At 36.8% G+C, this 23,712-nt stretch overlaps 1 protein-coding gene and 1 long non-coding RNA gene across 21 annotated transcripts in view; one reads left to right on the plus strand and one right to left on the minus strand.

The window, feature by feature from the left end:
• Window positions 1–22,500, minus strand: part of LOC309864466 — a 52,785-nt gene extending 30,285 nt beyond the window's left edge. Inside the window, exons 1-4 of one of the 2 annotated variants that reach the window (XR_014311536.1) lie at window positions 22,276–22,500; window positions 21,872–22,149; window positions 6,001–6,109; window positions 4,725–4,768 (exon numbers count right to left, since the gene is read on the minus strand). This is a non-coding gene — a long non-coding RNA (uncharacterized lncRNA). Of the gene's footprint in view, window positions 1–4,724; window positions 4,769–6,000; window positions 6,110–21,871; window positions 22,150–22,275 lie in introns of those variants that run through there. The other variant, XR_014311537.1, reaches the window with a different exon arrangement.
• The window catches only part of TRDN (triadin), a 379,193-nt gene that overhangs the window by 148,059 nt on the left and 207,422 nt on the right, over window positions 1–23,712 (plus strand). For all 19 annotated transcript variants that reach the window (XM_082729949.1, XM_082729966.1, XM_082729962.1 and 16 more), the window contains exon 10: window positions 22,627–22,686. In XM_082729949.1, the coding sequence (XP_082586075.1) occupies window positions 22,627–22,686 (60 nt within the window). The remainder of the gene's footprint in view (window positions 1–22,626; window positions 22,687–23,712) is intronic.

Genomic DNA, 23,712 nt, shown 5'->3' on the forward strand with positions numbered 1-23,712 from the left:
AACTTAATATATCAAAACTGATTGTGATGGTTCTAAGCATAGAGTGAGCAATGTAAAATGTTAGCTAGGAAAAATCATGGAAATCAAATTGTTTTTAGAGTGCCCAGCCTCACCTTTTCCTTGTGCAATGAAAGAGGAACTTGCATGTTGCAATCTGTTTCTATCAAATCTTTGCTCTCAGGAGGGAAAAAAAATTGACGATAATATGGATTGATACTTTTCTAGGGATATGGCCTGCATGCTATGAAACGATGTCCTTTTATGCATACTTGAACATGCTCAGGAATCACCCTGGATAGGTCTAACAACAAGGAAATCCTCTAAAGAGTGGAGACTAACCTCTGTGTGGCGTGAGGGCTCGGGCTGCTTCCCTTCTCACCAGTACAGAACGTGGCGTGTGTGCCTATCCAAATACTCTGCTTGCTAATCCACAACCTGCCAGAGCAAACAAATTTTGACAAATTCTAAAAAAGGAAAACTCCCAGTAAGCAGGCAGGTCTGCTGACATTTGGTAATATCTAGTTGTCAGTGAGATTTCTAGAAGGTGTGCATGCCCATGTCAATTCCTGGATTTAAAAGAAACACAGGGCAGAAGTTTCTGGAATGAAAATTAATGATAAAACATTTTGCAAGCATTTCATAGGGGATCATATGTTAGTTAATGTTTACAGTTCATGGCCTGGATGGTTTTGGTTAATTAAAGAAGTCACTTGGGATAAGGAAGCACTCAGAAATGACTGTGGGTTTTTATACAGTTCATAATAAGCCCAGAGACTTGAGGGAGCCTTTCAAGTCTCTATAAAACTGAATATATTTTCCCTTTGGCCCATTATTTACTTAACTGCAGGTCATTTATTTTGGCAGGAAAAAATGTACCTGTTCAATATCAAAAGGCCCATGAATTTTAACCTTCTTTTATTGCCCTATTATATCATTTGAGAATTTTTAGTTAAATGAAAAAATGGTGATTTCTCTCTATATTAGGAGTCTTCTCAGCTTCTGTGATTTTTAGTTTCCATAATTTAAAGTGCATATTGAAAATAAATTGCTTTATTTGATTGCATGCAGATTTTCCATTAATGAAGTCCAGTAGATATATTTAACATTGTATATACATCTATGAAAAGTAATATATTCAGAAATGGGTCTGAAGATAACGGAATCTGTGTATGTATCCACTTAAAGATCTCACCTAATAACACTTTTCTTATTGCATAATAATATGAATTTATACTTTGGAATATGAATTATGCATGTTGGGGACAGATCTAGCTATTTTAGTCATGGATATTAAATTTGTTAATACCTTTTTTTTCCCCCCCAATACCTACTCCTACATTGTGTGCAAAGGCCAAAGCCCAGCCTTACCACCTCCATTACCAACAGAACAAGCTTCCAGACCCACTCTGGCATCACCTCCTCTGGAAGGCAAGTATTTTATTTTTCCTAAGGTCTTCTCTATTGTAGATAAAATAGAATGTAGAGAAATAAAACAAAACAGTAACAGCAGGAACAACAAAATCCATATTTTCTCAAGTAGTTTTAGTATGTCTTAGCTGCAGGTTACTTTTCTTGAAATTACAACTTGTTGCTTTTTGGAAAACCAAAAATTTCCTCTTCAGATTTTAGATTGGTTACTCTCAGCTTCCAGAGGGATGGCCAGTTTCATACTCTGGAAACCAAAGCAGAAAGTACAGGGACAAATGGATAAGGATATGCCTTACAATTCTTGAACTTTTACCACAACTTGACCAATTTAGTGTCTTAAGACTCTGGTGCCAGTGTTTCTGGGTTTGAATCTGAATTTCATCTCTGATCATTTGAGTAAATTTTTTGAAGTTACTTGAATTCACTCTTCATGAGTTTTATCATCTATAAGATGGGGCAAGATAGTACTCACCTCACAGAGTCAGTGTGAGGATAAAATGGGGTGTGTGTATGTGTGTGTGTGTGTACCAGTTTACAAGTGCTTTATAAAATTAGTAGCTAATACTACCACTCGTAAGTTGTTCTTCAAAATACAATGCTTCAGGACTGGCAAAATAAGAAGAGGGAAATGTCACCATAATTAATTTTGCTAGAAGTTCAAAATCATTTGTCTTTACTTATTCATCCAACTATAATTTATTAAATCCCAACAATGAGATCACATCAGGCATTGCCTAAAGTACTGGGGATTCAGAGTACAATAAAAAATAGTTCCTGTCCTACTAAGACTCAGTTTACAGACATAAAATTAAAAGTAATTAAAGAGGAGCCAGATATAAAACATAAGTAATCAAAGCCCAGTGCACCATTAGTGTTTTGCAAGAATACAGATAGAGGTCTCCTTCAGACCCTCCTAGCACCTTTCCACTCACTCCCAGCTCTGTCAAACCTGAAAGGGACACCACCCTGCTTGTCCAAATTCTAACTCCATCTAGCAAACAGCCGCTCTTTGGTTTCCTTCTGAGACTAGAAGTTTCATTTAGCAGGAGGCCCAAACAGTCACTGGCAGCAGAGAAAGAACTGTCTGAGGGAGGAAAATTCAGGATAGTAGGATCTGGAGTGTAAGAGAGAAAAAAACCCAGGTGGCCACACCCTATTGCCCCCCACAGACTCCTAGACCCAGGGCAAGATGTAGCCAGAGGAGTATAAAGCATGCAGCTTGCACAAGGTGCCCTGGTTGCTGGCTTCTAAGAGGTGCACTGATTACACGACGTAATAAGAACCAAAAATTAAGTCCCCAGACCCCATTCCCAAATGAGCACTGTGGAAGCTTAGAGAAAGGAAGCTTAGAGAAAGCACTGTGGCATAGCTCTTCCTGGAAGAGGTGAAGAGGACTCTAGGAAAAGCTTCTCTGCAGAAGTCACTATGGAGCTAAAGTCTCAAGAAGAGGGAAGAATGAGCAAGGAAGGCAAGAATATTACCAATAAAGAATTGGCATATCCAAAGGCATGGAGATGGGAAAGGAAGGCATTTGGTCCAGAGGAGCAGAAGTAGCTCCGCATGGAGAGAAAGAAGTCATGGAGAGGGTCTGGGACAGCTCATAAAAAGGCATGCAAAAGACAGCTTGTGATGTGCCTTGTAGCTCAGCCTTGGATTTATTTGTATCTTAAAGTTCTTATTATAGAACATTGAATAGTAAAGTAAACCTGCAATATACTCAGCCTGCAGATACACTTATCAACACTTTCTATTCTGGTCTATCCAAACTTTCTCTTCTTTCCTTTCTTTCTTCCTTTTTTTCTCATTGTGTTTGTATTTCTTTTGCAAATCTCTAAAATCATGCTATTTCACCAAGCTAAGGAATTTGTATTTCCTTTTAAAATTTTTGAGACATGGTTCAAAATTTAAAAGTTCCAGAAATGATATAGGATAGAAAATCTCCTGCCTGGCCCTATGCAACAACTACCCAGTTGTCTTTATCGGACACTGATGTTCTTTTCTCCAGAGAGAGTCTGTGCATATACAACCATAAATATTTCCTCCTCAGCTAAGAGATTTTAATTTTTTTCTATAGAAGACAAGGAATTCCCTATGGATGGGATAGACAGGTTCATTTTAAAAGATCAGTTTGATTGCCAGCCTGCTGGATTAGAGAGGTGACATGAGATTGGCTACAGACACTTGAGAAGAGAAAATAGTCCAGCCAAGTTGCAAAGCAGGAACTAAACTGGATGGAGAAAGCAGATAGATGAGAAAAGTATATGGAAAAGGAAACAGTCGGTGAAAGTATCTGATTAATTTAGGTGCTGAGATACAACAAGTGATAAGAATGACTCCAGCTTTCTGAATTAGATATCCAGGTAGACAGAAACACCATTCACTGAGCCAAGAAACCACTGAAATAAAATGGGCCTGGGGAGAAGAAATAGGAAGGTGATGGATTCGGGACAGATGGGGACATGACAGTTTCCTATGAGACATCCAGGTAGAATTACTGAGCAGGCCACTCTAAATTGGCATATTATATTATATGGCTGTTATCTGGAATTATGTATATCAAATATAATAGTGATATGTAACCTGTCCTCTCCTCTATAATTTGTGTATCTTCTATCCCCCAAATCTCATTCCCAAATGAATATCCAGTAATGAAAAAGAAATGTCTGAGAAGTTAGTCCATTTCATGTATCCTACAAACCTCTCTTATGAAGGGGACCCAGGCATTATTGGTCATTTCTTGCTTCTTAGAGAGATGGTAGGAGCTCTGTGTCTTTAAAAACAGTATAGTAATTTATAGCCCTTGCTCTGGCATCACACATACCTGGATCCCAATTCTGGTTCTGCTGTTTACTTATCTGGATGAACTTAAATGTGATAACTATAGTTTCAGCCTCTTTATTGATGAAATTCTGACACTCGTATTACCTATCACAGAGAGGTATTGTACAGACAGAATAAAACTATAATGACTGCAGTTTTTATTATTGTGTTTGATATTGGTGAACTTAGGAAGTTCTCTTTCTATTGCATTTTATTGACTTAACGCAACTTTCCACAAACAGTAGTTTGCAGATCACTGCACCAAAATCAACTATGAAGCTTGTTAAAAATTCGTATTCCTGCCATAGCTTAGATCTAGTGAATCAGATTCTTGGCAATTCAGAGAGAAAGAAAAAATCTCTATTTTTAAAAGGTCCTCAACTGAGTATTGAACATGTTAAATTCAGAGAAACTTTGGCTTATGTCCATGTACAAAAAAGCCTTACAGATTCAGCCAATTGTTTTACACCAGACACCTGAACTTGGTAGCCTGTTTCAAATAGTCTTTTCTCCAGTTTATCTAAATTAAATTAAAATAATTAAGTTAAACTCAAATAAATAAGTACACTTTAATTTTAATAATGCATAATTTACTTAATAATTAATGATTTAAATATAAATAAATAAAATTTAATCTGAATGCTTTGGTGAGAGATGCATTATCCAATTGACAACAAACCCAATGATCCTTTTTGGCTATATATTTATGTTTCACATAACCAACAGCCAGGGAAGAATTTGGGTAGTTGGGCAGGCGATGTTTTCCTTAGGTTGTGTTCTGACTTCAGAATGTTCTATGCACTTTCTGGCCAGATCCTGACCAAGTCACACCTGTAGCTTTGCTCTTTTCAACTCACATTTACTTAGAATATTGTGTTTTCTGTACTTATATGCATTTTACACTTGATATTTCAAAACCCTGTAATATAGACATTATTAACAATGAACAAAGGTAGGTTTGGAGTTTATTTATTCATGCTAAGTTAGTAAATAGCGGGTCTGAGATTTCAGCCCTGAATTTCTAGTTCTATGCCCAAGGCTCTTTCTATTATATTACTATGCGGACATCAGCGTTTGAGGATCCTACCTTCATGTCTTCTGAGACATGAATATTTCTAAAAATGCTTTTCTTTAGTATTAGTCACCTGAATGTCCTATAATTGGCCAGATGTCCTTCAGAATGGCTTAGATGCCTCTCATGGAGAAATTGTGACTGCTGCTTATCTGGGGGAGAATAATGGTTTTCAAGCCAAGTACCTTAACATTCTAGAAAGACTTATAAGAGAGCAAGAGAAATGCCAGTGGGAATGGGGGAAAAGGTTACATTATACTTACAGGTTATAAGAACCTACTGTATAGTATGTAAAATATTTTTATTTGGCCAGCTACACAAATGTAATGAATTAGTAGTTGCAAATTTTAAATAAAAATCCCATATCCTCTGTTAGTCAGTTCTATATCAGTATCCATCAAAAAAAGGAACTCACTTGGACATTAAAGATCACAATTTAATGTAAAGTACATGTAAAATCTTGCACCAAGACTCCAAATCAGTAATAGCTCTTGAATATTTAAAGAAGAGCCCAGGGCTAGTCCAAAATTTGAAACTTTTGCCTCTGTCCCAAACTTGACACATTTTATTTGGCTCTCAGAGATTTTTTATTTACTGACTTCAGTGTGGTCCTCTTGACTAAGGGGAGCTTCCTACTGTCTCCATCAACTTCCAGGCATCTGCTTGACCCATTTATTCACTTGGCTCCAGGAGCAATTTCTGTGTCGTAATTATGTGAAGATTGTTTCCTCTTGATATAACAAATTTCTTAAATTCCTGATCAACCCTTAATGTCTTGGTCTGCAAGAGCTGCCAACACAAAACACCACAGATTGGATGACTTAAATGACAGGAACTTATTTTCTCACAGTCCAAGGTCAGAGTGCCATGATGGTTGGGTTCTGGAAAGAAACTACTTCCTGACTTGCAGATGTCTGCTTCTTACTATGTTCACATGGTAAAGAGGGAGCGCTGGTAGCTCTTCCTCTTAGAATGACACAGTTCTATGAGATTAAGGTTCCACTCTTAACACCTCATTTAAGCTTAATTACTTTCTAAAGGCCAGATCTCCAATACGATCATACGTGGGTTAGGGTCTCAACATATGGATTTGGAGTAGACACAATTCAGTCCATAGTACTCGGTAATTTCTAAACCTAGTTAGTAGCAAAGCAGCTTAAATGTTTACCTCATATAATCAGAGTTGTCGAAATATCTAAATGCTCAGTGGTTTGCATTTTGCCTATCTATTGTATGTAGTTTCACACCAGTGTAAATTCCCAACTTGCATCATCTTTTATAAATGCTTGATTTTGATAGGAATCAAATACTTTTTAAAGTCTTAACTCTCCTCAAATATAACTGACTCATCCTGAAAATAATAAAACAAAAGGAGTAATCTAATCACTGGCAACTACTCTATGTCATTTACCTAGCTGGTAAGCAGATTATTGTGAAAAAATTTTTAGAATCCAGCTGAGAGAGAGAGAGAGAGAGAGAGAGAGAGAAAGGGAGACATCAGACTCACATTTCATTTGGCATTTGGACTGTATAAGCTTATGTTACTGGAGATAATTCGACACAAAACTGACAAGTGACTCTCATTGCCCCAGTGTTCACAGGACAAGGGAGAGCCTATAAATAATAGTGTCACCTTAAGTTTCATTGGATTCTAATTCTGTTGTTGTTGCAAGATAGACATAAATCAAACAACTCCAATTCCCCAATTTGCGACAGATTTTGATAGATTATTCAAGTGTTTGACTCCATTTTATCTCCTACTAGAGGTTCATAAAACACCAAGTAGCAAATGTTTTGCCTATCGGTCTGTCACTTGGACAAGGATGTGTCATTTGTAAAGTGTGACACTTAGGTTTCCACTGTTATATTTAAAGAGTGATTTAATTTGACATTTCACCCTGGAAACCAATACGGTGTTTAAATTGGTAACATAACAATATTGCAATATTATGAGGCTTTTGCTGGTACCTCGCTTCCATTCCCAGAGGAGTTTTCACACTGTGGACACGCACTGAGCAGCTTCCTGAGGAGGCCACGTTACCAGGCAGAGCTGAGCTCATGGGCTTCGTCAGGGCGTGCAGATGTGCTGCCCGCGACTTCATTAACATAATTGATTAGGAACTAGGACATATTTAGTATTAATCAAGCTGTTTTTAGTGAGGCTGATTATGCACAGTCCTTGATGCACTATTTTAGTCTGGAACTTCCTTAGGACTAAGTTGCAAGAAAATGGCATTATGAGAAAAAGGAACTTACTTGGGGCACTGAAGTGTGCTTTTTGATTTGAGGAATGCAGATATAACAGGTCAAAATGTAGGAGCTTAAGCATACTCGGCATTTTTTTTTGTTTGTTTTCAAAAAGTAGAGCTTATGTATAGCGTGGGTTATTAAGTGTGTTCACGGGACATTGGAAACAATTTGCAATTTTATCACTAACTTTTGAAAAACCATGGACCTTGTTATGAGTAAAACTGCTTTCACATCTGTGAGACCCTTAAAAACTTATTTGTGTGTTCATAGTATAAGAAAATGAGTTTCTCACAGCACTCAACTCGTTCTTAGATATGTTGGTGTGCTTTATGTTGGACTCTGTCTCATTTCTTGAGGTTGTATCTTGCTTTCCTTCAGTTTCACTCCTTTCCCCACATCACATGCTTCACACATGATAATGAAGTTTTGATTGCTTTAGATATTTGGGTATGAAGACTCATTGTGTTTTTCAATCACTTGTTTCCTTTGACTCCTACTGTATTTTTTTAGAATATATTTGGCCATGGAAAATTGGCTACAATTACATTAAACAGATACCTAATAACCACCTTATGTAATCATTTTGGGCATTGTCAATCTGTATTTAATCATGGACATAATTTAAAAGGGACTAACTTAAATGTAATATGAATTTTCACATTCTTTCAAAAAAGTACTATGTTTTGTGACAGAACTCCCATGTCTGATGGGAACTCCATTGGGGGTGAAAAGCCTTCAAGGTCTGAGAGTCACTATAGCTAACCACTTATTTCAGTAAGGGAGCTGATCTATTGAGTTCTTCCCCTGAATGAAATGGCAACTGTTATATTAACATGACAGGTTATTCTTACTTTTAGCGTGAGAGCCACTTTATCATCCAGTGTTTATCAGAACTGTATTTCTCAGGAAAGATTTGCCCCTCACTGTTCTCAAACAGAATCCTCAGTGATTAAACAAATCCCCACCCCCATCACCCAAAACAGCTACTTCATAAAATCTTAGTATGAGCAGAGTTACCAGATATGATCCCATTATTTTTTAATAATGAGAAAAGATTATTTTTCTTTCCCGCTATTTAACATGGACACCCCCCCAAAATATCATGTTTTTTGTTGTCATTGCTGTCTGGAGAATAAAAGACTTCCACCCACATGGAATTACTGGATATTTAATGTAAAATTGCCACAACTTTTCTATTGTGGCAAATATGTGGACAGAAGAAGTTACATGATCTCTTGCTAAGAATATATCTTCTTAAGTCACCTATTTTTTAATCAATTTTATTTACTTATTTGAGAGAGAGAGCAAGTACAAGCAGGGAGAGGGGCTTAGGGAGATGGAATGGGGGATAGAATCTCTAGCGGACTCCCCACTGAGTTGGGAGCCCGAGAGGGGCTTGATCATGACCTGAGCCGAAACCAAGAGTCAGATGCTTAACCTACTAAAACACCCAGCCCCTCCTTAAATTACTTTTAATAACCATTATAAGTATACAATTTGAAAAAAAAAAGCCAAATATAAGGTGAATAAATACCATATACCCTGTCATCTTCTTGAATAAATACAGAACTGGTACTTAGTATGGCAATTGTAAATAATATCATAAATGCCATCTCCCATACATGGGCAAAAGAACTCTAGAGAGAGACCAAGGACTCATCTTCTTAACCTCAGCTTTGACACTTAGTCAGTTGTATGATCTTTGACAGATAGGTCTCCATTTCTTCACCTGTAAAGTGTGGGACCAGAACTTGAATGGTCTCTTGAGTCCCTTTCTGCTCTCACCTAGAGATTTCAAGCTTATTGTTTTCAGGCTGGTGAGTTGGTAATAAACTGCCTGAAGAGCAAAGGGAAGACTGTATGGCTTAGCATAGTGATTAAATAGCTACCATAGATGGTTATGGTCTGGATAGAGATGACTACTTGTTGGGGCAACCGGACATGCCCCAATGCAGTGCATACTACTATGAAGCATTATTTACTGATGTACAAAAGTGAGTTGTAAAGGTTGTAAAAGTTAGGAGGAAGATGAGATATGAGTAAAGCAAGGCCATGCAATGAAATCACAAGACTTGCATTGGGTCATAAAAAGTGAGTTGGTGGGATTTGTGTAGAGGAGAAAGGAGCATTATAAGAAACTTATTATAAGATTATTTCTTACCATAGGTTGCATCCGAGGACAATGTTCTACAGGAGCTAGTAATGTTTTATTTACAATTCCATTAAACCAAGAACTTTATCACCTTAGCTCTTCGGTGAGCTTTTGCTTCCTGAGAAGCAAAGAGTATAAAATAATAAAATAGAAATTTGGCCCCAGTTCTTATTCCATTAAATCTATGACACAATAAATTTTATTGAACTTTAGGCCGATATAATATTTTTCTTTGTTTTGTGCTGAAATAAACTTATATCTTTCAACAATTTTTAATGGAATTGACCTTTAGTTATAAATTTTGATAAAATATATAAACTAAACTACTTTCACTATTTATCTAACTTAGAAAGTTGCTAACACAACTGAATGAAAAAATGTATATAATGATTTAGCAGATTTTCTTTTTTTATTAAATATTTTACTTATTTATGTATTTGAGAGAGGGGGGGAGCATGAGCAGGGGAGAGGGAAGGAGCAGAAGAAGTGGGAAAAACAGACTCCCCACAAAGCAGGGAGCCCAACCCAAAGTTCTATCCTAGGACCCCGAGATTATGACCTAAGCTAAAGACAGGTGCTTAAAAAACTGAGCTACCCAGGCACCCCAACTTAGCACATTCTCTAGCAGAGTTATATACTCAAACATTAGTTGCCCTTATTATCATTTTTTAATCGTGAAGGTTCTACAATATGTATAATAAATTATTAATTTTATGGCAGTTCTTAAATTGGTCTCTACAGAAGATAATAAGGTAATTGTCTTGATGACATTAGTCAATATATGTGAAACTCTACATAATTTCTTAATACAGACTTCAGGTCATATCCTGAAAAGTTTTGCATACATAGCTAAAGATTTTACATGCCCTCATGGACTCCATGAGCTTGCTAAAGCAATTGGAGGAAGGAGAAGTATGATCAGATTTGCATTTTAGATTACCATCTCAGCTATAGAAAGAATGGATGGCTGAGAGGTGCGGATTGGGGGTATGGAGATGAGACAATTACAGAAGCCTACTACTCCTGGGGAAAAATTACCTTCCTTTTCCTTTAAACAATCCCCTTAACCCTCAAAACAATGCCAAGCAGTGAATACGATTTCACATCATTTTAGAATTTAGAAAAGATCAGTGCTCGCTTCAGCAGCACATATACTAGAATTTAGAAAAGATCAGAAAAATCAAGTAAATTGCTTAAGAGAACACAACAGTGATATATTGTTGAAATTCAATCAATGCGGAGGTCAGGGACAGTGCCGGCCCTTCCCCTTGTGGCAGACAATCTGTGTATAACTTGACCCTGTGAAAACTTAACTACCAATAACTTACCGTTCATTAGAAGCCCTACTGATACATAAACACACTGTTGGCAAGGCATATTTTATACGGATTATTTACTGTATTCTTAGAGAAAAGAAAAATATTATTAAGAAAGTCATGAGAGAAAATATATTTATAGTACTATACTATATTTATTTAAAAAAAAATCCACATATACACAGACCTATACAGTTCAAACCTGTGTTGTTCAAGGGTCAGCTGTAATTGGAATTGGAGGCCAGGTGTCACATACCCAGGTTTAGTCTGTTTCCATTATCTTAGACTAGTGATTAAGTGTTAGGGCTGAGTGTGATTGCTAAAGTCTTATTTGACCTGAGTAAATGAATGGTATTAAGAATAAAAACAGGTTTGGGGAGAGATAATGAGCTCAGTTTGGGGCTTGCTGAGTGTATCCGGGTCCCTGGCACATCAAAATCGGTGATTAAGACTGTTTAATGAATGTAGTATTTATAAAGGTTTTTGCAGAATTACCGTGAAGCATCTCAGGGCTAGCAAAAATAGGGAGCCTGGACCTGAAGAGGTAGGAGAATGGAGTGGTTTACAAAGCCTAAAGCTTAAGACAGAGATGCTCAATGAAAGCTATGTCCCTCATTATGAGAACACACCATCAAAACTCTGTAAAATCATGTGAGTAATATCCTCAATGAGCTCAGGAGGGAGTTGGAAAATAACTCTTTCTTTTTTTTTTTTTTTTTTCCTGCTCTATTGTCTCTTCAGGTTGCTCCCATAAAGCAAAAATAACCCAAATCTAGAGGGCAAGGGGCTTAGTTAACACAGTCCATAAAGATCTGTGTGGAGACTGGATCTGGACTAAAAATGAACACTGTGCCAAATGTCAGGCAGCAAGCTAGGCTCTGTTCCTACAAATGGTCGTTTCCTGTGGACCACTGAATGTAGGAGTCTGGAATTTCCAAATGAGGAGATAGAGACATTGGTGTCATAAACTTAATCCAAGCACAGCATTTCCTGAAGTCTGTTATGGGGATCTCTAGTTGCATGATATTCTTGGACCAAAAAAAAAATTTCATGTGTTATATCCTCTTTTCATTGACAATGTATAGTAGTATATCAAGGATCTCATACATGAATCATGGTTATGGAAAATGTTAACATATTTAAACTTATTTTTATATTATTTAAGATTTATAGAACAGTTATAAAGATAATACAGAGATTCTTGTATGCCTTTCAACAAGCTTCTTCTGATGTTCACATTTTCCATAACTGTGCCTCATCTACCAAAACTAACAAATTAACTTTGGTACAACACTGTTTATTCAACTTTCACCTTCCAATGGCTTAAAAAAGATTCTTTAAAAAATGATTACTTACATTTGTGATGGATGAACAAATATTAACATAAATATTCTCAATTTTTCTCTTCCACCTTAACATCTAAGGAGTATTCTAGGGTTATCTGGTCAGGACCCAAGTGTTTGTGTTCTGCTCAGAATATGCTGGGAAAGCAGAAAAATTGGAAGGAATCCAAAGAATTAAATGTATTTATGATGAAACAGAAAGGGTTAGTCCCCAGAAGAAAAGAAAAGATCTGGACAATAAGAAAAGAGGTCAAGGGGCATGTGGGTGGCTCAGGTCATGATCCCAGGGTCCTTAGAAGAAGCCCCACACCCAGTTTCTTATTTGGCAGGGAAGCTGTTTCTCCTTCTCCCTCTGCCTAGTTGTGCCGTCTCTCTATCTCTCTGTCAAATGAATGAATAAAATCTTAAAAAGAAAAGAAACAAAAAAAAAAAAAAAGAAAGAAAGAAAGAAAGAAAAGCCAAGAAAAGCAAATAGATCCAGCACGGGCTAGAGGAAGTTTTTAGTGTGCTTTGGGAGAGAGAAGTGTTTGGGGCGGCGGGGAGGGAAGAAGTGTCATGAGGGAGGGTTGGAAAGCTTGAATAAAAGAATGAGTCTTCAGACTACCTTGCTTTGGGTCCCACAACATTAGCTATTTGAAAGACTTCAGGAAAGATTTAAATTTATCTTCAAAACTTCCTGGAACTTTAGACTCTTGTTTCTTTTAGTTGCAACACTGTGCTAGGCCTGAACATGAAGTAACATAGTTCTATTTGAGTTAACATGTTAAAACCGGTGTAATTCACCTTTAATATTGTGGAAAAGTAGTAAGTCTTAATAACTGATTGTCCAATAAACTTTTTTTTTTCAATAATATTTTTATTTATTTATTTGAGAGACAGAGAGAGCATGAGAGGCGAGAAGGTCAGAGGGAGAAGCAGACTCCCCATGGAGCTGGGAGCCTGATGCGGGACTCAATCCCGGGACTCCGGGACCATGACCTGAGCCAAAGGCGGTTGCTTAACCAACTGAGCCACCCACGTGCCCTGTCCAATAAACTTTTTAAAAAAGAAATATGTAACTGGGGCGCCTCGGTGACTCAGTAGGCTAAACATCTGTCTTTGGCTCAGGTTATGATCCCAGAGTCCTATGATCAAGCCTCTCCATCTGGCCTCCTGCCCCTCACCCTCACTCGTAGGGAGTCTGCTTCTCACCCTCACCCTCACTCGTGCTCTCTTTCTCAAGTAAATAATAATAATAAATCTTTACAAGAAAGAAAGATAAAACCAAACAGATGGAAGAGGGTCAAGAAAAAGGGAAGGAAGAATGGAAAGAAATGGGTTTCCCATGGATCATGAACTATAAATACATCTTAGTAGACATCAAATACCTTCCATGAGAAACTTACATCTTTAAACTTAGAACTTTCCCCTTGTTATTTGGTTTTGATTTACCATTATTGATTATTAAAAAGACTTTTTCTGAAAACCATTAACTTTTTCCTATTGAGAGAAGTTTTTTCTCTCTGTACACATCTGACAGTATAGCTGGGGATGGGGGGTAGTCTGTCTGACTTGACCCTCCAAGAATTTATATGTTCTGGGTAGCCAAGGGTAGCACCCACAAAGCAGAACATAGAAAAGGAGCTATTTGTTAACTAGGATCTGTTATTTGTTGTCTCAGGATTTTCTCATAACTTTTTATCATGGTATCAAAAAAGTTTTTTCCCCCGTATTTTGATCTATAAAGGACCAGAGAGGAAGTTAAGGATGACGTGGGTTGTGAATGTGAATGAAAGTGATCTAATAGTAGTTTTCTTATGGGATTCTGATTGGAACCCTCCCACGCCAGCAAATTTTTCTCATAAAGCATTTTATAAAAAAAGAACTGGGTCCTTCCAAAGCTCTAATTTGTAAGTACCAGTTTTTCTTTAAAAAACATTTATTTGTTATTTCTGTTAGTTTGACCTAAATGTTTCTTCCTAGTATATTAACTTGTTACAATTCCAAAAGATATTTTTCTTCCTCTTTACAACAAAAGGTGTCTTTAAAGTCAGGTTGGTTTTAGCTAAATGGAGTAGAGAGTCTTGACAATTGTTCACATAATAAAGGAGAGGGTTGCTCACTTCAATTAGGTGTGTATTTTAAATGGCTTTAATGGGTTGTTTTTTGGGGGGGACTTAATGTTTTTAACATTAAAACATAAAAAATTAATTCTTTTATATTTATTTGACAGACAGAGATCACAAGTAGGCAGAGAGGCAGGCAGAGAGAGGAAGGGAAGCAGGCTTCCCGCTGAGCAGAGAGCCCGATGTGGGACTGGATCCCAGGATCCCGAGACCATGACCTGAGTGGAAGGCAGAGGCTTAACCCACTGAGCCACCCAGGCATCCCCCAAAATTTTTGATCTATTAGAATAGACCTTATATGTGGAAGGAGAAAACAAAAGGTTTTGTTACTTGTTTGGTATAGTTTGTGAGAGATGATGAAATTTATGTAGCCCGTGAGTTAAAAAACTTGAATTCATAATACCCAGTGCTCATTACATCACATGCCCTCCTTAATGAATCACAGGCCTCTACCTTTGAAACAAACAATATCCTATATGTTAATTAATTGAATTTAAATTTTTAAAAGTTCAAAAAATTTATATTACTTATTAAAAGAATGCAATCTGGAAATTTGGGTGTGATTCCAATTATATGGCATTCTGGAAAAGGCAAACTATGGAGATAGTAAAAAGGATTAATATTTGCCAGAGTAAAGAAATTCTTCATTTTGGCTATAGTTTGCATTTCCCTAATGACTAATAATGATGAGTATTGTTTTCATTTTATTAGACATTTGTGTATCATATTTAATGATTTATTCTACTCTTTTGTTTTAATTGAGCTGCTGTATTTTATTATTGTGGGGTTTTTTTGTTTGTTTGTTTTGTTTTAAAGACTTTATTTATTTATTTGACAGAGAGAGATCACAAGTAGACAGAGAGGCAGGCAGAGAGAGAGGGAAGCAGGCTCCCTGCTGAGCAGAGAGCCCAATGCAGGACTCGATCCCAGGACCCTGAGATCATGACCTGAGCTGAAGGCAGAGGCTTAACCCACTGAGCCACCCAGGCACCCTTATTATTGTGTTTTAACTGTTCTTATGTATTCTGGATAAAAATTCTTTCTAACATATGTGATTTTTAAATAAAAGAATAAAAGTAAAATAAACCTGAATTCAACATATTAAAACAATGAGAACTTTAAAGTTGTACACTCTGAAAGGATACTTGTTTCCTTTTTAAAGATGTCCATTAGACATATTTTTTTAATTGAAACGTTTTGATTAAAAATCAGGCTTGTACATGTGCCCAATATATCTAACTTCTAGTAATTTCCAAGTCAAAATACTTTTGCAAATAACTATTAAGTCTTTAATTTATGCAGTAAATCAAATCCTAACTTCTCTATAAAAATGGCAATATCTTTGAAATGGCACTATAAAGTGATGTATATTTCAATTTTGAATGATAACTAGTTTTTTCCTCTAAATTCAATTATGTGATGTTTCTAGGCATTCTTGACATTCCAGATGTAGTGGAGTACTTTTACAATCCATCTCTAAATACAGATAAATGTAAGAAAAAAAATTAAGGTGAAGATATGAAAAAAATAATCTTTTAGAAATAATATGATACTGAAAATGAAAGGTATTAGAAAAGAACTTTATGATTTTCTTATCCTTATAGAAAAACACACTGGAAATGTTTACAATAAAGGATCTTGAGGAAACAATGATTCTACATAAAAATAAACTTTAAAAGTGTTAAAAGAGTTCTTCCAAAGGCTTCAAATTCAGCAACACCAAAAAAACCAAAAACCAAAACCAAACAGACAAAAAACAGCCAATAAAACAAAAGCAAAACCACAAGAAGATTGGAGAATGAAACGGTGGAAGACAACATTGATTTTTGTTCTCTTCGTTTTGTTTTTTTTTTTTTTTTTAAGGAAGAAGGGTAAATCTTTCCAAATGGGTAAGATTTGAAGAGATTCATAAAAAATTGGGAGAGTTTTGGCTATCGAGAAGATTTTTGCAGCAGAGGAAAGCTATCTGCCAAGACCTTGATCATGGACTCTGTTGCTCATGGTAAAGAAGAAAACAACAAAAATTGCAATTACAGTCTATGAAGCTACCCAGAGAGAAGTGTGTGGAGATGGAGAGCTTCTCACTTAGTGAAAGTCAACAGATTTTGAGCACTTGCTTTCTGAAATATAAAAGCATGGAGGGGAAAAATACAAACCAGAGTGCTTCTGTCTCATCTCTCCCTCTCTCACACACACACTCTGAGGCTACCTTTGCTCTTTCACTTCTAGATAGAAAAGTGAAAAAAATAAATAGGTGTGCCAACCTTCATCGATATAAATGTAACCCATTCAAAAGTACCACACTTATCAAAAACCTTTATATCATTTTTGAAAGGTTTGAGGGTAGTCTACCTTATCTGTTTTAAATATCAAGTTTAGTTAATGTAAGATACTTTTTTGCAATTTGAAATGTATCAAAGAATGTATCACTTTGCATTCTTTTTTGCCTACAAAATTCAAAAACAGAGAATAATTGTGGTTATGTCTGAGCACTTGGGCTGTGAGGGGGCTGAAAGCTGTTGGAAAGCATGCAGTAGAAGCAGGAACTTCTGTCCTGCCAGGGGTCAGTTCACTTGCAAGTGTCTGATAGAATACGTCTACCTCAAGCTTCACTTTTTACTTGCAGCAGTGAGAACAGGGTGTGCGGTTATGCTTAGTTTGGAACACTTGTGTCATTTCTGGAACTTGGGAAGTTGGGCAAGTGGCTCTTTGATGAGCGATTTTTCTCACTGGTTACAGGATGTATAGACTTTTCACCTGAGGACCAAGTCAATGCTGATGCCCGTGAGGTCATGTGCTTTTATCTGTTAGTGTAATTTCCTCTTACCTTAAAATAAGTAACATTTCAACCAAATTTAAGTACTTTTTTTTTTTTTTTTTTGCCTGACTATGACCACATAAAGTAATTTTGAGATCCCTTCTCTCTGATCCTTTTGAGGCTTCATGAATTGGCTTAGGGTCTCTTGAAAAAGTTCTGATTTACAGTGATCAGATCGGGAGTTCTCTGGGACATGTCAGTTGTTAGTGGGGAGATATCACTAAGAGTTCTCAGCCAGTGTCCATGGGACCCCCGCAGTCTCTGCCCCTGGGGTCTTCAGTGGGCTTTGGTAGTGACACCTGACAATCTCCATCAAAGCCAGACCATTTCAGACTCCGTCTGTGCTTACTTCCCCAAGAAGTAGATTTATACTTTCACTTGGCCTTGGTTTGGGGCCTCTGTGGTGGTTCCCTTAGATTTTACCTTTAATATCCTTCAAAGTCCTTATTGTAACTGTAAACTTTCCTGCTTCTTATTCCCATACCTAGTGTTCCTGGAAGGAATTTTTTAAAACCATAGACCCTGGCCAGGGGGTTGACATGAGGGAGGACAAACGTCTGTTGACGGAGCAAACTGTGATTTTAAGAGTCTCTGGGTAGTCAGTGAAAGGTGCTATTGAATTGCTGGTTGTGAATCGTTTGTTTTAATAGTTGATAATGAGAAGAGCTGGCCTCCAAGAATAATTCAGCTATCACTAAAGGAAAAGCCAAGGCAAAGATAATGGATTCAGCTTCTGACAGGCCAGTTTAGTTATGCCAGATAATTCGAGTGAAGTCCTTAATTTAAGAGCTTTGCTGCCATAGCAACCTAATTACAATGTAAAGTGAGGTACTCCTAGCACCATTCTATAACGTTACATTCCTTCAAGAGTACCAAATAAAATTCAGAGGAAGAAAACAAAGAAAAAAGAACGAGAATATTTAGAATATTTGTATTGAATTCTTTTACTTTCTTAATTTTCTTCCTTACAACATGATCACAAAGTCCAGTGGGGCACTTAACACCACCCAGCAGCCCCCAAATTTCCGCTTGAAACAGAGCTCAGCATCATATGATTTCTCTGCTTGGAATCTCTCAGTGGTCTCTTGTCTTACAATAAAATGGGACCATCTTTACCATGAGCAACAGAGTCCATGATCAAGGTCTTGGCAGATAGCTTTCCTCTGCTGCAAAAATCTTCTCGATAGCCAAAACTCTCCCAATTTTTTTATGAATCTCTTCAAATCCTACCCATTTGCAAAGATTTACCCTTCTTCCTTTAAAAAAAAAAAAAAAAGAACAGAACAAAAAACAATGCTGCCTTCCACCGTTTCATTCTCCAATCTTCTAAGACGCACTATTTTTTCCTGACCCTTATCCCCACCTGACACCATGTACACATATTCTATATATGTAATATACACATATCATATATATGTGTATATATAGATACATAACATACACATATATTTAAAGCCTTAAAAATGGACTTTTCTCTGGATTTAACATTTTATAAGCCATAACAAAGCCAGAGAACTTTTAGTAGCTATTTACAAAGCGAAAACTTTCTGAGTTTACCTGCTCCCAGCAAAATTGAGAAGTAAATGCAAGAAGAAGCATGCTTCATTTAAAGAATGAAGGAATAAATGGATGGAGAGAGGTCTGAACACTCTACTCATTCCCCTGCCTTTTACGGTTGAAGACGGAAGAGGGACTCATCGCTGCACAAGACAGCAGCTACTAATTACACAGAAGCTGAGACCGGGATCCACGTCTTCATTTCATCCCAGCACCCCTTCATAATATTTAAAATCCTACTGATTTCCTTTTTTCCTGAAGTTTCTCAACATAAAATATTCAATTTTATTTTATTTATATTCATGAAGTTTCTTATTCATAAAGTATTCTGTGCCTTCGTACAGAAAAAAAAAGAATATTAGTGTGCATTTACTCAAATAGATCAATAAATGTCCTATCTAGAGAAATTACTGAAGATTATATGTGGTCAAAGTTTTATTGTTTCTAAAGTATCATAACAGCTACTCGCTGCCAACTCTATTTTATGAACATCCCCTCTGATCTAGGCACTTCAGGTCAGTGTCTCCATTCCTCGCAACAAGCCAGCAAAGTAGTTTTTATTGGTCTCGTTTTTCAAATGAGGACAACAAAATTCAATGTGTCATAGTGCATGGCTCAATTTTCTGCGACCAGAAAGGGTCAGAGACAGAATTTAGACCAAGGTCACTCCCGCTAGCACCCGTGCTTTCTCTCTTGCCTCATGCCTCTGTAAGATAACAGTGGAGAACTGTAATAATCACTGGTGTCATTGAACTTATCTGCTTGTGTGAAGTTTCCCATGATCACGGTATGAGCGGGTTCCAAGCCAGCCTATGCCACTCTAAAGAAATAAGGTGACAGTGACAAGATGTGTTGGAGGGCCTTGTTTTGGAAGAAACACACTTTTATTTACTTGACTGGAACCAAGAATACATCAATCCTGGCCAGAGAGGTCTAGAAGAGGAGCCCCCATCTGACATGTTAAATCTGGATAATCTCTACAGTAGAAAGGAAAAGAGGGGACTAACAAAACATAAGATGAAAAATTACACATTTGCATTTGTTTTCCCGTTTTCCTGGGAACAGGCATCTAAGGAAGCTTCATAGTTCTAATTGACTATTGTTCATTTTCTGGCTTTGAGAAGGCATAAAAACATTTTAAAGCAAGAGAAAAGCCCATTGTCAGGGTTTAGAAAGCAAAAAGTAAGTCATTTAATTTTTCTTTCATCTGATGTTAATTTATGCAGAAGCTAATAACATATTTGTGGCTCAGAGCTGCTCATTGTGGAAAGGATTTTTCTCTCAACCAGGCTTCCCTGTGATCCCTGCCAGATAGAGCCATCATTTCAGGGCGTATGACACTTTCGCCAGAGAAAGACAGTACACTGATAAGTTCACAGGCTACAGACATATTTAATTGCTACTCCTGTGAAAGCCAATGGTATTAAGTGTTCTAACTCTTCTCTAGCTGCCACAGTCAAAACAGAAAACAATTTGGAGGAGAGGGTGAGGAGGAAATTAAATATTTGGGTGCATAGCAGGTGGAAAGGGAAGAGTATTGTTGACTGTTGGGGAAGGAGAATTTTCATAAAAGAAACATGGGTTACTTTTATTTCTAAGCAGGATATAATTAAATTGTTGTGTCTTTTATAATTCCACTAATTCTGCTGCTGCCAAGTCACCTATAGAATAGAGACAATAGTGCTTGAAGAAATGCAGAATCTTCAGAAGTTGATGTTTTAAATGAATTCACCATGAATAAAGTAAGCCCCATAATGACAGCTTAAAGGTCTAATTCATAAAAATGTTATTAAAGTACATTATTTATACCTGCTTTTTGTGGACTTCTGCTTTTATTCATGACTCTCTCAGTGGACGGCCATAATCACAGGCAGAGTGTAAATGGAAGCTTTAATTCAATCTGAACTAAGGCAAGAATACTGTATCACCACAATAAAATTCCAGTTATATTAATTTAAAGAGTAGGATTCATTGCACAAGAGAATCCTCTTTAAAAAAAAAAAAAAGAAAAGAACGTCTTTCATCTTATGACCTCAAATATCGACTTTCATTCTGAAGTTCAGTGTAAGATTAACTAATTGGCATGAACTTTTAAATGAAATATTTACTCCTCTACATTAGGAAACTGAAACTTGGATCCTGAGTTGTGATCTTATTGTGACTCCAGCATTGATGTCTGATGTGGGCTAAGAAATATTTACAAGCAATCTGTATTTTAATTAACCCATTTTCTGACTCAAACATTTAGCAGATGCCAACTCACTTGTCTGGCATATGCATTTTTTTAGATAAGATGGAAAATACCCTGCTATGTAAAATTTCTCCCAGACAAGCTGAAAGTAATGATACTTAAATCAAAAGTATCTTTATTCAGAATTTGAAACACGATTTACATATTTAATATGCATAAACCTTTAGGAAAAGGCAAGTGGAATTCAATTGATTTATTTGGAACTCTGAACTATCAAAATTGGACTTCTCAACTTTCTCCTTCTGACTGGATGAGCTGTGATGGTACACCACAGACACATTTAGACAGAGTGTGAATCTATTTCTTCCTACGACATGAGCTTATCTCTAGAAGTCATGAGAAGGGGTTCTTTATAAATTATACTTCTAACACTGAAAGTGTTGTCTTTGATCTTGTAGGTAAAAAAATCTCTACACCTAAGGGAATGAATTAATTCCTATATTTAATAAGATGCAATCATTAGTAGACAACTTCAGCGTTCACACTAGAACTAGGCATTGAATTTCTTCAGCATAGAAACAATCTCATAATAGTTCTGGGTATTGAAAATCTTTGAAAGCTTGGCATCTATACTTGCGATGAGAGACAAGTGACAAAGAGAAAGATATTTCAAATATAAGGTAAATAGTACTACTAATTGAGGATGAAAATGAGTTGGTTTCCATCATGAACCCTACTCTAACCTAAAAAGACTGACTATTCCATTTCGAGAACTCTGTACTTCTGCAGGACTCTGTTTTTCAAAATGAGTACACTTACCGGAACCATGTCCAGGGATATCCAGTTTTTACCTGGCTACAGTGAGGCATTTGAGGTTCCCTCTGCTGTCAGACCGAGACTGTCAGATCTCTGAAAAAGAAATCTTCCATGGAGAAGTCTAGAGGCACCACATGCCGATCTCTGTGGCACCCAGAATTTCCGCAACCTCTGGGTGCAAAAACCTGAGCACCCTCGTTGATACAACCACTCAGGAAGGGCAGTGAAAGTCATGTCCCCAGCATACTGCCAGACAGATGTCACCAGCCTCCAAAGGCCTGCTGACAAGAAGCAGATTTGAAAAATGGTTAAATCAAAATAGATATCATTTATGGCTTAGTGTATTATTTCTAATGACATTGAACATGCAAAAAGAAAACAACAACGAGAATATTCTTTTAGCTTACCTGCAGTATCTTTCCTTAGAAATGAGGTTTTAATGTCATATATTACTATCTTTCTTTAGGCACCAGGCAATTGCTTGGTTCGGAAAGCTCAAACTATCTTGTTCATTATTTATAAACAATATTAGCAACCTACAATTTTATGCATTTACTGTGAGCCAGGCACTGTGTGGAGTGCTTTGTAAACATCAGCTCACTTTGAGGGAAGTACTATTATTTTACAAATGAGGAAAATAAGGTTTAGTGAGATTAAATCACTTGCTCAAAGTCACAAAACTATCTGGAGGCAGAACTCATTTAACAGTAAGTTTTCATTCAAATCTTGGTTTTTCTGTACTAAATTCTCTTCTCTAGAGAAAGAAGAGGAAAAGAAGAAAGCTGAGAAGAAAGTGACTTCTGAAACAAAAAAGAAAGGTAAGTAATTTAAAAACTAATTCAGAAGTCCATTAGTATCCCTTTACAATGCCACTGGCAAAGCTTTTGTTTTCTAGGAGAGAATGAATAATAATTAATAATTTTATTGTTACTGTCATTAACAAGCACTCTTGAGATTTATAAAAATTCCACATAAGGTTGAAATTAATAAGTATTTAAAAAGAAAAGTCATGCCTTAACATTTTTTTACAAATTTTTACTGATGGAATTTTTTCTTCCTTGGGAGTGGTGCTCAGTCTAATTGACTTCATTTGACTGCAAATACAAATACCAGCATTCCTATTCATTCAGTTAAATAAAAAGTGTCTCTCAAAGGACAACTACTGAATGTATAGGGGGAAACAGTAGTTGATTGGTTTGCTGTATCTTGTCACTCCTTTAGACAGTTGTTTTCAGATGGTACTTCTGAAATCCCACGTGATCTCCAGAGATTTCTGAGCTTCTGACATGCTTCTGGTGGCCTGATAAGCCCAGAGAACTTTCTATATATTCTTTTTAATGACTTTCAGAAAAAACTATTGAATTAAACCATAATTAGTAATGACATTTAAAGTTTCCATTGTCGGAACGCCTGAGTGGCTCAGTGGGTTAAGCTGCTGCCTTCGGCTCAGATCATGATCCTAGGTCCTGGGATCGAATCCTGCATCGCGCTCCTTGCTTGACAGGGAGCCTGCTTCTCCTTCTGCCTCTGCCTGCCACTCTGTCTGCCTGTGCGCGCACGCTCTCTCTGTCTGATAAATAAATAAATAAATAAATAAAATCTTTAAAGTTTCCATTGTCATGAGAAAAATTATATTTTGAGCTTAGCAAAAATCTTCTCCTTTCCTGAAGAGAAAACACACCAGAGCCCGTCTTCGGTCATGAAGGTGTTAGTTTACTCATGTTTGGCAAGACTACGGCACTGATTTCCGATTACTCTGTAGACGATGTGTTGGATGCCATGATGGCTGTCATGTGTGCCCTGACATATATGAGAATTAACCAGGTAGATGCCTCTAATTTTCT

Source organism: Mustela nivalis (genome assembly GCF_964662115.1).
Source record: "Mustela nivalis genome assembly, chromosome: 5".
Taxonomy (NCBI): domain Eukaryota; kingdom Metazoa; phylum Chordata; class Mammalia; order Carnivora; family Mustelidae; genus Mustela; species Mustela nivalis.